At 37.8% G+C, this 18,456-nt stretch overlaps 1 protein-coding gene across 9 annotated transcripts in view; it reads left to right on the top strand.

Annotated features, from left to right (window-relative positions):
* The window catches only part of RGS7 (regulator of G protein signaling 7), a 515,497-nt gene that overhangs the window by 248,669 nt on the left and 248,372 nt on the right, over nt 1-18,456 (top strand). For all 9 annotated transcript variants that reach the window (XM_042925199.1, XM_042925201.1, XM_042925206.1 and 6 more), the window contains one exon: nt 1,034-1,130. In XM_042925199.1, the coding sequence (XP_042781133.1) occupies nt 1,034-1,130 (97 nt within the window). The remainder of the gene's footprint in view (nt 1-1,033; nt 1,131-18,456) is intronic.

Raw genomic sequence — 18,456 nt, forward strand, 5'->3', positions numbered from 1 at the left:
AGTCCGTGAATGACTGGATGTTGAGCTCCATGGCACCACTTCTGTGTGTTTGTGTGTATATGCGTGTCACAGATTTAGAGACACACAGCGGTTATGATTTGCATGAATGTTATTCAGAACTAAATTCCACATCAGGCTTTGTAAAGCATAGTCCTTTCAAACCGTGAAAACTTCTCAAAAGCACGAGATAGTGTACTAATCAGACTGAAACATAGATACGGTGGAAATGGGCGGAGAGCTACAGTGCTGCGTGCATCTGATCATGTGGGTAGGAATCACCCTTGAGTAAATGCCTGGGTAAGAGAAGCCTCAGTTGCTGGCAGTTGGTCCTGCTTTTCTAGGAAGGTTAAAGTTCACAATAAACCAAATCATAGAAACTCTCTTGCTTGAAGAGGAAATCCACACAGACACTTTTTTTTTTTAATTTTTTTTAACGTTTTTATTTATTTTTGGGACAGAGAGAGACAGAGCATGAACTGGGGAGGGGCAGAGAGAGAGGGAGACATAGAATCGGAAGCAGGCTCCAGGCTCTGAGCCATCAGCCCAGAACCTGATGCGGGGCTCGAACTCACGGACGGTGAGATTGTGACCTGAGCTGAAGTCGGACGCTTAACCGACTGAGCCACCCAGGCGCCCCCACACAGACACTTTTAAGGTTTCTCTTTTCTTTTGCACTGAGTTCCGTAGAGAAAACATTAACGAAGGGAGAATTTTGCTATTACAGTGGTTTCTGACAGCTTCAAAAATAAACACTCTTTTATGTCGACCTTTATAACCAAAGAATGTGAAACCAGGAGAGAGGTGCTATTCAAAGCACAGAATTCCTTTTAGTAGCTTAATGGAGTTTAAAGTGGCCACTTTGCTTACTGTTTTCTCCATCGTCTTTTAACCAAAATAAAATATCAATATGATGAAGTGTAGAAAGGCAAGAATGTGGTATTATACTCAGTTGGGGAAAACTGGTGTAATTGTTATAAGAACTGATTTTTCTAAAAAGTTCAACTTTTAAAGGGTTTTAATTATTTTGTTACAGATGGAAGACGTCATAGCACGCATGCAAGATGAAAAAAACGGAATTCCTATTCGTACTGTCAAAAGCTTTCTTTCCAAGATACCTAGTGTCTTCTCTGGTAAGTGTGTATTCGGCACAGCACCCTTTTCTCCAGCACCTTTGACATGATTATTTAAAAACAATTGTAGCCACTGAGAATGGAAACTCTCAAACTCATACATTCACCAACTCCTTATAAAATACTCATGCCAACATCACGTTGGATCCTTGGAGTGACAGTAAAACAAATCCAAAAGACAAAAAAGAAAACAAGTAAAAATCATGACTTTAATTGACTCTGGGTCAGTTGCAAAGACATAATGAACAAACGTGAAATAACAGAAGATGATATTAAAGATTATATGAAACAAGATGGTATAGATTATATGTAGGGATTGAGAGCATGAAAAAAATCAATGAGGAGTCAGGAAGGGTTTCCTGGACAGCAGAGGCGAGCTGAGTTTGAAAAGTGAGGAGTCCTGTCAGCCTCAAGCCCCCCCAGCTGTGTGTGCAGAACTGGGGTGACCAGGGTGAGGATGTGTAGAGGGAACAATGTGTCGAGGGGCTGTAGAGATGGAGCAGGCAGACTTGGGTCAGAGGATGAGGGTCTTGGAAGCCCATCCAATGAATCTAACCGTGACGTATGGAGAATATGGAGACACACTTTAGACTCTCACAGAGCACGTAGGCGCTCAGGGTGAATTGGTGTTCAGTGGGGGCTGCTGTCACTATGGTAGGTCTGAGGCCTGTGTAGGAATAGTTTGGGTGCCAACATTCTGATATCCAGGAAGTGAAGGCATAGAGAGGATGCCTTCATTCAACATGAGGATCTGTTGAATAGCTGGGAATATAAGCTTTAGGGGATATGACCCAGTGGTGTTGGTTTTGTTTTTCACTTGGGTGGCTGTGAGACAAAGGACTCGTTAGCAGAAATAGGTAGACCCCACGGGTCTGATTAAAAGGGACTAGGAAAAAGCCTAGAGACATGGATAGGAGTAAGTTAGAAATCTATGCTCTGGCTCCACGAGACTGAAGCTGAGCCTGAGCTGTGGGGCTTGGGCATACTGGGCCTGGGCAAGCACAGCTTGGAGAGGAGGCAGAATCAGACAGGCCAGAGCCTTCACAGTGAGTCAGTAGGCTGAGGAGGCTGGTGCAGAGCATGTGGAGGAAGGGTGTTGATGGGGCTCCTGAAGAAGAGTTCTGTGGTGCTTCATCGTGAACAAGTGTCGAAAGAAGAGCAATGGTTTTCAGCCTTGGTAAGAGGGTAGTAATTACCAGAATGCAGATAGGTGGGCCTACATGTTTGTGTTTAGTGGCTGAATTTTCTCTGATGGAAAAGGAGAGAGAACAGGGACCAGACAAAAGCTGCAATAGAATGGGGGCGCCTGGGTGGCTCAGTCGTTGAGTGTCTGACTTTGGCTCAGGTCATGATCTCACAGTTTGTGAGATCTAGCCTGGGAAGGGCTCTGTGCTGACAGCTCAGAGCCTGGAGCCTGCTTCCGATTCTGTGTCTCCCTCTCTCTCTGCCCCCTACCCCCCATGCTCTGTCTCTCTCTCTCTCTTTCAAAAATAAATATTTTTTAAAAAGCTGCAATAGAATGAAATTTGCTCTCACAAAATATGCCCCTTTTTTCTTGTTATTTCCTTTCATGCCCACTTTGTTCCAGTTCCTTGTTCTTCTTTGACAATAGCCTATATTGTATTGTCTAACATCTGGGACTGTACCCCATCTCTTCCCTTCTCACCATCTCACTTCCCCACTTCTGGGTCCTTCTGACTGCAGAATTTTGTCCATTCTTCAACTGCTAGTTCAGAGAGCTCTTTGGAGAAAACCATCCTGAGCTTTCATTATCTGTGCTCTCAAAAAAAAAAAACAACAACAAAAACAAAAACTTGTCTTTTTGCTTCTCTAATAGCAGTTATTATGCTCTACTTTGTCTTATAAGGTTTTTTGGGGTTTTGTTTTGTTTTTTTTTGTTTTTTGTTTTTTGTTTTTTGTTTTTTGTTTTTTTTTATGTGTCCTATATCCTCTAGGAAATATTTAACTTGCAGTCAGGAACTTAAAGTTAACTTTACATCTAAATGCAAATATGAGAAATACTCATATTTTGATGACCTATGAGAGAATTTGCCTCCTTAAATACTCTAATACGAGGGTTACAACCCAAAATGCAGTTAGATTCTAGGCAGATAAATGCTCTAAGTTACCTACCCATCTGCCCTGGGAACTGTGGTCAAGTCAACAGGGCATGGCCTATGTAAAGGCACTGTGGTTGAGGAATTCTTAATGACAATATCCATAAATGAAAATGGCTGAACAAGAAAAGTTTAGCCCACCAGATTAAGCTGGACTGCAAGTTTGAGTTACCCACTCTAGTAGTAAATCTAAAATTTTTGGTTGACTTCTTTGAGGAGCAGTACCTCATACAATTCCATAAAAATTCATACTATTCTGATGTAGCATCCTGTTGGAAGAACTCTTGCTTGACAATATTAAGATCTTAATTAAAAAGTAAGATTGGAGGGGCACCTGAGTGGCTCAGTTGGTTAAACGTCTGACTCTTGATTTTGACTCAGGCCATGATCTCACAGTCGTGGGATCAAGTCCTGCATTGGGCTCTGTGCTAGGCATGGAGCCTGCTTGGGATTCTCTCTCTCTCCCTCTGTCTCTCCCCTGCTTGCACTCTCTCTCTCTCTCTCTCTCTAAAAAAAAAAAAAAAAAAAAAGAAAAAAGAAAAAATTAAGGTAAGATTGGACATATAGATGAAGAATGTTCATTAACATAAAACAACAATGGTAGTTACTACATAAAGAGAATATCCGTGACATTTTCATATTAATGTAATTAGTTTCTAAGTATCATTCTGTGTTTTCTGGGAACTTTTCAGGAGCTCTCTGCCTCACAGGTTTAATGAGATGTTTTTCTATAGATTTAATTGGCAGAATAGTATTATGTCTAGTATTTACCAACCTCTTCTTCTTCATATCCCCAAATTATAATGGTATCTGCTTGACTAGCAGTTTTTGGTATTTGTGGTAATTTTTCTCCCCTGATATTTCTTACAGTGATTTGGGATTAATTCCTGTGTTCTTTCGTGGCCCCGGTTGACACCTGCTGCTTGCTCTCCTTCCTCTGTCTGCCTCTCCCTCTGCTCTCTAGGAGGGCCCCATATTCTACTGCAGAGCTCCTAACGAAACAAGGAATCTACTAGCTTCACGACCCTTAGCAGAACCAGAAACCAGTTGTGATGAATGAGTGATGTCACATGTGAGAGGAGGGTGGCGTGATGGTTGGGAGTCTGTCTTGTGTGGACTGTTCCACAAGGGAAACGTGTCTCAAGTATTGTTAGTCCAGCTCTTTCAGGTCACCCGTTGATGCTCCCTAAAGTCTTGGTGCGCAACACATGGTCGCTGGACCAGTTGTGTCAGTATCACCTGGAAACTTATTAGAAACAGAGTGTGTGGGCCCACCCCAGACCCACTAAATCAGAACCTCAGTTTTAACACCAAAGCCTAAGAAGTATGCCTTAGGCAGGGCACTGGAATGAGTTCTAGGCCACACCTGTGTTTCATCCAGGGCACTGAGTGCAGTCATCAACTTGCTTGTGCAGATTTTTCTCAGGCTTTCAAGGGCTCTGATTATTATTGTTTTTTTCTTTTCTACAATCTGGCCTCAATCGAGCCTATCCCCGTCCTTTCTGAGGTTAGGTATGATGATATAGAAGCCTTTGGATTAGGTAGAGAAATGATTATTTACATACTACTTTGTTAACTTTTGAAAAATATAAATTGAGGATATTTACATCATGTTCATTACATTGCTTATGACAGGGTCCATGACATACACTTCTTCTACAATAATACTAAGAAAATTTTGTCTTTGATGATAAACTTGACTTTTTCCTTTTTTAAAACAAAAAGAAATGTGTAACTTCTGTTTTCCTTTTCTTGTTTTCTCTAGTTTCTAGAAAGCTCATTGCTAAATTGAACATCTCATTGGTACTTTCTCACCTGACTCATCACTGACATATCCACCTTCTTTTTTCTTCTAATTGTTTTTATTTTTGTCTGTCTTTTCTTGCTGCTGTTGTTTTAATCTGGTGTGTGTGTGTGTGAGAGAGAGAGAGAGAGAGAGAGAGAGAAACAGAAAGACTAGTGGGATTAATATTATAAATTGCTTCAAGTCATGTTTTAAAGATAGATAAGGAATAAATCCAGAAGTATCTGAGAAGTGTCCGTGTACTTGGGAATTGTTTTGTCCAGAATCCTCACCATTCAAGTGGGGCTACATCTTGCCTTTGAACTCAAACTCTCCATCACAATATAAAATGAAAGATGAAGCTCAAATAATACTGCATAAAAGTATCATAAAAGTGCTCATTACGTTTTTATACAATTGCATCTTCAAATTGGACAAAAATAACTATGAAGCTAAAAATATAATATTTGCAGATTTTGCTGGGGATTTTCTCTGAGTCTCATAAAACTTACTCCTATGATGTAACTATTGCCCTAGAATTCATATCCTGTAACTTACAATGTTTATTCATCTCTCACCTGAAAATCCTTGGGAAAGCAAACTGTGACACTGATATCAACCACAAATCCTTTGTGTTTAAACTCTGAATGGAAGCAGAATATAGATCCAAATCCAGATGGAGCACAAGTTTGTGAATAAGAGGAAATGATTAATTTTACATTTTCCACAACATTTGGTCCATCTTTGATAGTATTTTACTACTGTACCATTTACCTTTGACTACATGCATATTTGAATGAATTGAAAAACTGACTACATAGTTTTTTAGTTGCTTAACAACAAAATGTTGAAATGGGGCTTTTTTGAGTGCTTTATTTCTGGAAAATACATTACATTTTAATAATATTGAATATTATTTGGATGTAGATTTTTTTGTTCATTCACAATCATGGACATTTATAGAGTTTAAGAGTCTAATAAGAATAAATAGGATTTAAGTCCTGATGAGATAAATAATTATTTGTTCAATATTTAATGTTTTAAGAGTTTGAATCATATGTTGGGATTTTCTTTTTAATAATAACGGTTTCTTTTATAAGGGTTTATTATTTTGGTTTTATATATTAAAATAGTAACTGCTTATGTATCATATTAACAATTACAATAGCTTCTAGCTTTATATTAATTATATATTATATAGTTTTATATATTTAATATATAATTTAATATATATTTTAAAATATATATGATATATATGTTTAATATATATAATTATATATTATATGTTTTATATATGTTATATTAATTTTGTATATCATATATATAATGGATGAAAAACATTTATTTCTACTTTCCAGGAAAATGTTAGTAATTTGAAAACCTACTATCTGGTTAGTAGCTTTTAGTATATCAGTTTTATTCCTTATAACACTTGAAGGTAATTAGGAAATAGGGGGTTAGAGAGTTCAAGTTTTTAGTCAAGTTTTGCAGTAAGCAATATTTGCTTACTAATATTCAAACCAAGATCAGTTCAGCTCAAGATCCCACTTCCATTTTGCCAGTGCTGTGGGTTTCCCCCATAAGTTTCGTCCTTTGCTAGAGCCTGTGTTTTTTCATTATGATGAATGAACACATATCAGAATCTGTAGGATTCTGAGTACTGGGGACGCTTACATTTATCTCCCAGCATGTCCTCATGTCCTCACTCCAGGTAAAAACTGGAATGATTGGCAAAAAGACCTGAGCTTTTGTCTGTTTTACCTCTGGGGACCTTCGAGACCTGGGGAAAACAGCTGCATTTTCTTTGCTTCTAAAACACAGAGGTTACACGTAATGATGTCAAAGGTTCCTTTCCACATACATTCTAGAATTCAGAGAACCCAGTGTGGGGGAAAGTGTGTGAAAAGGATTACTGGAAGAGAACACAACAGAGTAGACTATTCATGAGATAGCTAGACTGATGAAGCATCAATGGAAATCTTAAAGATATTTTCTCCCTCACCAGCGCCTCCATGCCCATAGCTTTAATGACAAACTTTATTTATTCCTCTAGTGCAGATCTTTTCTCAGAAACTCAACATATTCAACTCCTTATGCAATGCATGTCCCAAAGAAGCCTCAAACTCAACGTGTCACATCTCTTCCACAAATTCACGTCTCTTCCACGGCCCCTTTCCTGTTTCCTGACTCAGGAAAGGTGGCATATGCCAGAAGTACTGGAATCACCTTGGGGTCACCTTGACCTCTCTTTTTACAGCCCTTTCTTCTCATACCTATTTCATTAACACGTCTTGTCACCTTTTTCTTCTAAGCAGCCATCAAATCTGTTGGCTTTTTGCCGTCTGCTCTTATATTGCTATAGGTCCATACTGTCATCTCCACTCGTCTGAATTATCACATTGATTCCTAACTGGTTTCCACATCCACTCCGTGCCGTATCCTATCTTTCTCCACACTGGTATTTTCAAGTTGCAAATCTGATCCATTTAAATCCTTTTCTCATTTTAGAATTAAGGTAAAATCTTGAACAAGATTCCCAATAGCAACATAGTTCAGCCCCTACCTACCCATCAGACTCCATCTCTCAGAGGACTCTCTCTTGCTCCCTTGGTTCTAGCCACAGGGGCTACTTTTCATCTCCTACACGTCACCATGCTCCCTTTTGCCATGGAAGATTTCCACTGCTAGGCTTTTTCCTTGTTTTTTTTGGAATGCTTCTTCCCCTTTCCCCTTTTTTTCAATTTAGACCTACCCATCTTGGGTCTAGGCCAGTTTCCTTTCTTATCTATTCTCATAAAATGAGACTATTTTCTTTTGGAGTACTTTATTCTGTTGCATAGTTATAAACTCATTAGTGGTAATATTTGATTAATGTCTATCCTCCAGACAATACGGTAAACTATAAGAAGGTTCCATATGCTCAGTTTTGTAACCCCTGCACCAAAAACAATGTCTAACATAGGGGTGTTCATTAAATATTTGTTAAGTGGATAACTAATAATAGTAATTATAGAGGAGATATTTGCATTCATATGAATCATGAAAGTAGTTTCACTATTGTGTGGCTTTATCAACACATAAATTATTTGGATTTTTATAAACCTTTTGTCAATGATTGTGGCTTTTAAATTGTGTTTAAGTAAAAAAAATTTTTTTCTCTGGAATCTAATGATATTATCTTTATTTATAATATAAACCACATGAACAAGAACCTGGAAATTCATTCCATGATGTTTTGAGGTGGGTGTCTAGGGCTGGTTGTAGCAGGTTCTATAGATTTCTGTTTGTTACTAATAAATTACATATGCCATAGGAGCCTCCTGTATTGTAAACATTTTGCCAGGCTTGGAGATACAGAGAAGCAAGACATGGTCTCTGTCCTTGAGGAGACTACTCTGTAGTGGGGAGACGGACAAATAAGGTGAGGTAATTTTCATGTTGGGGTAAACCCAGAGCACTGAAGAGTGTGTGAAGTCTAACCCATGCTCTTGGGGTCAGAGGCATTTCTTGGAGAAGGTGACATCTAAGATTCACTGTAAAGGATGAATCAGAGTTAGGCAGACAAAAGGGGAGCAGTTGTTCAAAAACTCAAGATATGAAAGGGCCTAGTAAGCTCAGGGAACTTCTTAAGTTGTAGTGACCTTGACACAGGATGAGGCATATGGAGAGTCTAGAGAGGAAGTTAGAACTGAAAGCAGTAGTTAGAATCTTAAGGAAACAGAATTTTATCCTATAAAGAGTCAGAGGCAATTGATGAATTTTAAGCAGGGAAATGGCATTATCAAAACAAAATTGTAATGTTTTTATTTTATTTTTTGAGAGACAGAGACGGAGCGCTAGTTGGGGAGGGGCAGAGAGAGGGGGATGCGCAGAATCCGAAGCAGGCTCCAGGGTCTCAGCTGTCAGCACAGAGACCGATGAGGGGCTCAAACCTACGAGCTGTGAGATCATGACCTGAGCTGAAGTCAGACGCTTAACTGACTGAGCCACCCAGGCACCCCTCAAAAATTTTAAATGGCAGTTTGTCTGGGAAAAATGTAGGGAGTAAATATCAGTTTATAGACAAGGGAGACAAGGATGGGAGCTGAGGCTGCAATCTAGAGCAAAGATTATAACAGCCTGAGCCTTAGGGCCAGTGGAATTGAAGAAATAATCAGATGTATGAGAAACTTTAAGGACTGAGAATGGACTTCATTAGTTCAGTGGCAGGATTCAAGAGGGCAGGGTGGGGGTAGGGGAAGTGAGAGGTTAGATCAAGTAAGAAAGAAGGCACTGCCCACAAAGACACCCATATTTATGACCTGAAAATGAATGCACAATGATGCCTTTTACAGATGAACTGGTAAACACAGGAATTCCCTCTCTCTCTCTCTCTCTCTCTCTCTCTCTCTCTTTTCATGGAAATGATGGAGAAGGGATGGTAAATTTTAAACATGTTGAGTTTCAGATCATCCTCGCAGAACAACCAGGTAAAATGTCCAGCTGTTGAATATACATATCTGGAATTCACAGGTATTTAGCAGTACAATAAGTACACGAGATCTGGTCTGGGTAACTTGTTGGTTAGAAGCTGAGTAGATCTCTTTTGGAGTTTTGTGTGGAAGGAGGATATCAGAGGACCAAAGGTGCGCTTTGAGTGTGAGCACTTAGGGGTGAGCAGAATATGTGGTTCATATATGTCTGCTCTTTAAGTCCTGGCCTGCAGAACTGTGGCCTCACTTCACTTCCACAAAGATCTCATGTAAGTGGCTGAGAATCACATTGTTCTGTGTCTGGAAATGTAGCACTCACGGGAAAAACCCTCCAGTGGTTCTCTTTGAGTCTTAACAAAGAAAACCAATTAGTACATGAGGTTCAAACCCCCCATTAATCTGCTTTATTCAAAATGGATCATGGTCTGTGCACTATAGAAGAATGTGGAGCGAAGCTATCACTGTGTTTGTGATAGATAAGCTTAAAACCAATGCTCGCCAAACCTCAGGTAATAGTTCTAGAAATATCCACCACCTCCCTACTCCCTGTAAATTAATTTCAATAGCAGGGAATAAACCAGAATTCTCCTCTCAGTTTTTTTTTGTTGTTTTTTTTTTTGTTTTGTTTTTGTTTTTGTTTTTGTAAATGATGTGGGTTTTCATTAAGCAGCCCACGGGGATCAGAGAAGTCTGCAGGACTGCCTGTTGGCAACTATCAAATAAAAATGCCCCTATTAAATCAGTTATTTAACATATTTGAAGGTTCAACTTACTGAACAAATTTTCAGGAGCCAAAAAGGCTGGTGCCTGTTCTAAATCACCAAGCACTGTAAATAGAGGAGAAAATGGTAGAAATTAAGAGGGCCTTCTAGTCAGCCGTTTCTGCATTTCTATCTTTTGTCTTTTATTAGCTTGAGAAGGTTCTCCATCAGAAACATGTTGATAATTAAAGAGTTGAATCTCATTTCTGTCCTTCTTTTGCAACTTAATTCCATTTCTCATCAGAATTAGTCACTTTTTAAAAAAATGTTTATTTATTTATTTTTGAGAGAGGGAGAGAGAGAGAGAGAGGGAGAGAGAGAATCCGAAGCAGGCTCGGCACTGTTAGCATAGAGCCCGATGCAGGGCTAAAACCCACGAACCATGAGATCATGACCTGAGCTGAAACCAAGAGTCAGACACTTAACCCACTGAGCCACCCAGGTGTCCCTGATGAGTCACTTTTAATGTGATTTCATGTACAGCACTTACCACCAATTGGCAAGACCAAAATTTATGGTCAGAAAAGTTGTCTAATAGTTTGTATGTTGTGTGTGTGGGTTTGGCTGGTCTCAAGTCTTTTTTTTTCCTTTTAGACTACTTTACATATGTAGGTATTATTGACATAAGAAAGCTATACATATTTAATGTATACAACTTGATGACTTTGGAGATAAGTATAAACTGGTGAAACCATCAGCAATATTTATGCCATAAACATATCCATCACCTCCTAAGGTTTCCTCCCACCTTATTTTATTTATTTATTTATTTATTTACTTATTTATTTATTTACTTATTTACTTATTTATGGGTGATAAGAACATTTAACATAAGAGCTACCCTCTTAGCAAATATTTTAAGTATACAATATAATATTGTTAACTTTAGGCACTATGATCTTGTAGATCTCTAGGACTTACCCGTCTTGTATAAGTGAAACTTTGTACCATTTCTCCCTTTCCCCAGCTGCTGACAACCACTGTTCTACACTGTGCTTCTATGAGTTTGACCAACTTAGATTCCTCATATATATGCTATCATGTATTTGTTCTTTTGTATCTGGCTTATTTCACTTTAGCATAATGTTCTCCAGGCTCATGCATATTGTCACAGAAGTCAGGATGTCCTTCTTTTCCAAGACTGAATATTATTCTGTTGGTCTCTGGTCTTAAGGCTCAGAAAAACATTTTAATTCTCTAGAATTTATTCTGACCATTTTTTTCTCTCTCTGTCCTACTTTTTCTCTTAACATGTTTGATGTCAAAAGGAGTGACATGTTGAGTTATTCCAATGCATCGAAATAGGAATTGTTATATTTTATAGTACTGGATACAGAATCATTACTTATATTTTATTATTAACTTGACTGTCTAACAATGTACACTGTTCTCTGTGTTTCCTTGCTGTTTTCAGTCATGTATATGAAAATTGGGCAGTGTATATGAGCTTAAAAATCAAGTTGCCTTTAAATGTAATAATATAAAGATGTCCTGCCTCTTCTCCTTTATTCCTCTAAGGGTTATATTCATATTTATTAGTGTCATAGAGGCACAATCTGTAGGTTTAACTTTGTCGTGTGGATAGTTGTAGAGGTAAGAATTAAAAAGAGCCAGCTTGATGATATGGTCTAAGCCATACAGGTTTTAATAAGTACATATTTTACATCTAACTGTTTTTGAGAATAACTTTCAAGATGCCTTGTATGACTTAACCCTGATTGTATTTGGAATCAATTTAAAAACAATAAGAATGAGTAATCTGGAATGTTTTTCTGTGGAGCCTGTAAGACTATCTGGGTAATTATAAGATGCTTCTAAGAGTCTAAGATGTTCCTTTCTGAAACTGACAGCTTACTGTGAAATATATATATGTTTTATCTACTGTTGGAATGGATATCATGGGGTATACAGAAACTCAGAAAGAGATTGATTTTCAAAATAATTATAAAATATGCTGGCAGAAATTATGCTTGTAATATTTTGTTTTTATGATGTCCCAAAGAAAATTCAAGAATGCAAAAGGGAAATTTATGGGTGGTAAATAAGAAAGAAAAAAAGTACTCTAAAAAAATATTGGCAGTTTTTAAAGCTGAGTTCTGAAAAAATAAGTTCTTGGAGAAAACAAGATGCTAACTTGATCTGTGAGAGACAGGAACATTTGCAAAAAGCCCATCCTTTCTTTGTCATCTCCTTGCCACACCCTCTCTGACAAAGTGACAAGGTGACTGGCACATAGTAACTACACAGTCAGCCAAATGGGGGAATGAGAGGAGAAGCTGAACTGTCACATAATCAACTAGGTATTTAAATTATCTTTGCTGTGAAAGGTTCTTCACTCCCTCTTCGTTGTCACTCTTTCCTTATTGTAAAATAGCACCAGTAAGTGATTAGAAACAGCAAAGAATTCTAATCTCAGCTGCTTGGACATTCTGGCATATGTTCTAGATAATTCTTTTTCTAATAGCTCAATGCTATTGGGAAATGATAAGGTTAGATATTTATTGGGGGAAATGATGAGGTAACACATTTATTGGGCGCTTTCTGTATTTGTAGGGAAATGATTTATTATATAATATGGTTGGATCAATTTGTTATGACTAAGATGAATGGCAGGCTTTTACTTACCTTATTTTCACCAGAATGTTAGAAGAAACATTACAAGTTGAGCAATATCTAAATGCTGATTTTAGCTTTAGCTTCGTTATTTTTATTTTTTTAAGTTTATTTATTTTGAGAGAGAAAGAGGAGAAGGAGAAGAGAGAGAGGGAGAGGGAGAGTCCCAAGTAGGCTCCGTACTGTCAGAGCAGAGCCTGACATGGGGCTTTATCTCATGAACCATGAGATCATGACCTGAGCTGAAACCAAGAGTTGGACGCTTCACTGACCGAGCCATGCAGGCACCCCACTTTAGCTTTTTTAATAGACATATCAACGAGGACCATTAACTGTTTCTCTGTCCAGGTAACTGGAACATGGTGGTTCTGCTTCCCTGTAGTGCTTTCTAAACATCTTATTTTGCCATTTTATATTTTAAGTGAATATTGTTGTGATTGGGGTTGATTTTGTTCTCCAGATTACTTCATTTCAAGGAGGAAAAACTCTGTCCAAATACACAAGTATGTCTATCAAAGTCTACAAATAAGACTTCTCTCTGACTACCAACCACATTGGTTGTCTGGAATGGTTCTGTTACCTTATCTTTTATTCAGAATACCATGGCTTCTCCCTCTGATGTCCTCCCTAGAGGAAAGCTTCTTTCCAACACAACTGACCCATTTTATTGCTGTATGACCAACAGCTGTAAATAAATCTCTGGAGATAGATTTCTCTATTTAAGATTATATACAGACCTCAAGAGTAAATCAGTGGGCCAAATGCTACTTTACTGGACAGATATGCCCGTGCCTACAGAATACTGGATTTCTATTCTTAAGGAGCTCACTAGAAAAGAACTATGTGTATGAACTTACAGTTCTCCTGTCCCTCCCTGGGAATCTGATGGGATTCATAGTTAAATACAGAGTGAATGGGCAAACACATAGCCAAGATTCTATGAAGGAATGAGCTTACTGATGTTGTAACTTCTTTTTGAGACGTTATGAAAGGGGCAATTGATATCATTTATTTAGAATTTCTACATGGCAAAGTTGGGACTATTTTGGCATGGTTAAGGGACAATAGAAAAGGAAGAAAACATACTGCAGTCATAAACAAACAATGTTCTGGAAGTCTGGAGAATCCCAGCTGGTGCTGAATTTTATCTTAGCATTTAAGAACTATCTTTATAGGCATCTGGACTCTTCAGATTTACAGAGGATGCCAGATTGTACTAAAAAGTGACAATTCAAGCCAAAAAAGAAAAAAATTCAAAGATGAGGACACCAGAATATGTGAAAGTCCTGAAAGTTATCAATACAGATAAGATTGAGCCACATAGAAAGTTAATTATTTTTAAGATATAAAACAAAATCAAGCTTTAGGATGACAGGTTCAGCACTACAGTTGAGACCTATGAAATGAATCAGAGGGCCACCAATAGTCCAGTCTCCTGAAGTCACTGCTCCAATGTGTTTCTCTGATGAACAAGACCACATGAGGTTTTGAGTAAGGCATTGAAGATGACACGGAAGGAAATTGGAGAGAAATAGAAAACCATCCTACCCATATTCAAAACCAAATGAATATGAGCTCCTCAGAATTGAGACCATTTCATGCCATTTTTTAAGAATCAAACCTCAGGGTTGACTTAACAGAGTTTGGACAGATCAGTAAAAGGGTATCCCTTAAAAAGGTAGCTTTTACATTAAAGAGATATGAAGAATTTATAGACTAAGTAATTAAAAGGTAGAACTTGTTACTGGTCCTGTGTTAAAAATACAGTTTGAAAAGAGATAAGTAGACAATAATACATGCACAAGAGATAACAAGGAAAAAAGGGGATATTTAGGCTTTGTCTTGTTTTGTTTTGTTTTTGATGTTGATGTTACTGGGAAAGTCACTATTTCTGTGTGTGACACATAGAAAATGAGCAATAATTAGAAACATTATTATAGTTATGCTTTATATTATGGTGATGATTTTTACTACCCCTTCCAGAGGCTTGGTTTTGGCCTGGATTTGGAATTCTCTTCCCTACTAGGCAACTAATATGTTGCAAGACCAAGGAATTATCTATGTTGGATGCTCTGTAACATCTGGTACAAGGTCTGCTTAGTAGGTACTTAAAAGGTATTAACTTAAGTCCTGTCACTTTAATTAAATAATAATCATTCTTCACATTGTCAAAGTGCCTTATAGCCTTAAATACTCTTTAATGTGTCCTATCTTTTATTCCTCACAACAAAATAGCTGTACATATCAAAGTGAAATCTTTTAGGGACATAAAGATTTGTTGATTGCCCTTTTCACATCTTACCATTTGAACTTAAAGATCATTACATATTGATATTGGTTTTCTTCCTTAAATAAATCATATTTTTACTTTCTTTTTTTTTAAACAATTTACTGTTTATTTATTTTTGAGAGAGAGAGAGAGAGAGAGAGAGAGTGACAGCAGGGGAGGGGCAGAGAGAGAGGGAGACACAGAATGTGAAGCAGGCTCCAGGCTCTGAGCTGTCAGCGTGGAGCCCAACATGGGACTCAAACCCATGAACTGTGAGATCATGACCTGAGCTGAAGTCTGGTGCTTAACCAATTGAGCCACTCAGGTGCCCCACATTTTTACTTTCTTAACTAATTTCTGTGTTATTATAATGTCCGTACTCAGGCGGTTGTGTCATCTGGACATTTACTGAAAGAACAAAAGAGTGAAAGTCACAAGCAATCTTGCAAATTTATCTTGGGAGATTTCACTGATGCAGACATTTTCATTTTGTAGTAATCAACTCTGGAAATTATTTCTCACAAATGTCAACTTGTCTTTAAGTCAACAGACCTGAAAAGCTTAATTTTGTTCCTTGGTTAGTTATTTTCTAAAAACCTAGAAATGATAGGTTGCGAAAGAAAAGCCTATTAAAGAAGAGCTTATTTCTTTGAATTAATCCATTAACATTGCTTTCTTTTGAGAGGAAATCCAAATTAACCGTAGAGTTAGACATTTAGTTAGGATGACACTAAAGTCTTCATTATCCCCAAGTATGAATAAATCTTGATGACTGAATTGTGAGCGTGGAGGTGTTTTGTGAAATAATGAATTATTATTCACACATGTTCAAAGTGTGTCTATCATCTATGTTTTGTGCTGTCTTTTTATCCTGATGACACCATCTGGTTTTCCCTTCATTCCTCTCTCTGAGAACATATGTAGAATGGCTTGTAAATTCTCACCTCCCAGAACTCTAGGATAGAGAGCTTTTTCATCCTTTACTCCCTCCCATCCCAGCCCCATTCCTAGGCCAGCCTGCCATAATCGTTTGTACCTGTGGGTTTTCCTAGCACTGCATTCTTCTTCACGGAATTTCTTTTACCTGACATTTTATCCTCAATGGGCACATGATGTGATTCTTACTAGAGGCTGTAAGCATCTGGGCAATGAGAATAATCTTTCATTTCAATTCGTATCCTCTGTAGTGCTCAGTAGAAGACACTCAGCAAATGTTAATGACTTCTCCTAGGACAGCTGATGTCCTGGGCATTCAGGTACATTCACAACAAATTTCACTTCTCGATTCGTTGGCAGTGGAAAGAGCACTCAGTCTAATTATTTGCTCTGTTGGCATCCAGCACTGCATGAGGCCTTTATCTCAGGGGGGAGCACGAGAATGATGGCAGTTCTGTTCTGCTGTCTGTTACTGGCTGAGATGGGTTTCAGGATGGAGAATCAGGAAATTGAACACAATCTTCAAATTTCTCCAGAGGCCGAAAACACTCTCAATTTAAATTTTATTATTTGGCTTAAAGGGAATTTTTAGAACATTGGACATCCCCATATTCAAATGTAAATATTCTTCAAAGCCCGTCTTGAATGGTGGAAAGAGACGTGGATTTTAGTCCCATTTCCCAAGTTGCAGAGAAGAACATTATATGTTAAAATGACAGTTCTGTCTCTGATGCATATATGAATATGAAAACATTTAGGTCAAAGGAGCTATCATAACAACTACTTACATTTAATGAGTGCTTACAATGTACTTGGCACTCAGTAAATATTAACCTTTTAGATGTATTATTTTCATATTAGTGTTCTTACAAAGATAAGTAAAAGAGCAGTTAAATAACTTTCCCCAGGTAGTACCGTTAGTAAGCAGTAGAGTTAACATTTGAATCTAGGTAAATCTAATAATGTGTATATAGTTGTACATATTATGATGGTATAATTATATAATTATATTGTCATATTATGTAACATAGCTACATGTTATATGAAGTATAATATATATCATAATCTGATTCCCTAAAATAATTTGAATTAATTTTCCTTCTTTGTTTCATTATGTATTCAGCTAGAAAATGTCTCTTTCTTCACAGAGAAACCAGTCCAGTAAGAGACTTCTCAAGAGAAGGTGGCATGAGTAGCAATCAACTGGCTTTTTTGTTGGGTTTTAAGACTTGATTACAAGTATCAGTTTGTTCACATTAGGACATTGGTGCCTTATTTGGTGAGAAAGTGCCATGTTTATTTAGGAGAAGGAGAAGAAAAACAGCATGCTAACCTGTGCTGAACAAGTATGATGTGGTGCAAAGAAACACAACAAAACAGAACAAAACAAACAGGACAGTGGCCAGCCTAAAGAAGGAACTGTGTTTGTGTAAACTCCCTGGAGACCTATCCCTGAACCAGAAACACTGGACCCTCTCCCTCTTGCCTTCCCTCCTTCTTTGCCCTCCTCTGACTGAGCAGCAGACACAGGAACAAAGTACCGAATGTTCCCAGAACCTGGGCCAAATCTTGGCCCATCCAAATTCCACAGCAGTATGTCTCTTACTTCTCTCTAAACACCACGATTATCACATTACACGGTTTTCAGACTTGTTCTTATCATTGATCACCACAGGACATATTTGTATCCTTGTTAGCCACTTTTGTCTTTTTCATTTATTCTTTGGGTCAGATTTCCACCAGCTCATATCATTTGCATAACTGCTCAGCCTGTTTCCAGGGAAACAGTTGTGCTTTTTGTGTAAATATGAGATTTTGTCCTAACTCCCCTTTGTCGCATTTTGTTACAATGAAATATTTTGGGTAGTTGTTTATTTTTAAATTTCTTCTTCAAAAATTACGTACTAAATTATTTTTCTGTGCCAATCCCATTTTTCCCCTGTACACAGGGCTGTATTGAGAAAGGAAAACAGTTGATTTAAGAGTGTTAGTTTAGACCATGGAGAGTCAGAAGAGGAAAGTTAAGGGCTTGGACTTTCAATTTTGTCTCTAGTCTGTGCTGTGGGATGGACTTAGACCATGACCTCTCTAGCTGGAGGTTTGGAGAATCATTTTCACCAGGTCAAATTTTGCCGTGCAAACAAAAATGAGTTTTGAAAACTACACCCTTTCTTTTGTGGTATTGGAGTTCCTCACTGAGCAAAATTTTCCCCCATATTTATTGCAGAGTGCTGAATTCTCATGTTAGAGAACCTAATGTTCAAAGAATTACCAGGATGTAAATAAAAATCAATTGGCCATTAAGTGCAGCACAGATGAAGGACAATATTCTTTCCTTAAACAGAAACTATACACCCAGCCTCAAACTAAATAGA

Source organism: Panthera leo, chromosome F3, assembly GCF_018350215.1.
Source record: "Panthera leo isolate Ple1 chromosome F3, P.leo_Ple1_pat1.1, whole genome shotgun sequence".
Classification (NCBI taxonomy): domain Eukaryota; kingdom Metazoa; phylum Chordata; class Mammalia; order Carnivora; family Felidae; genus Panthera; species Panthera leo.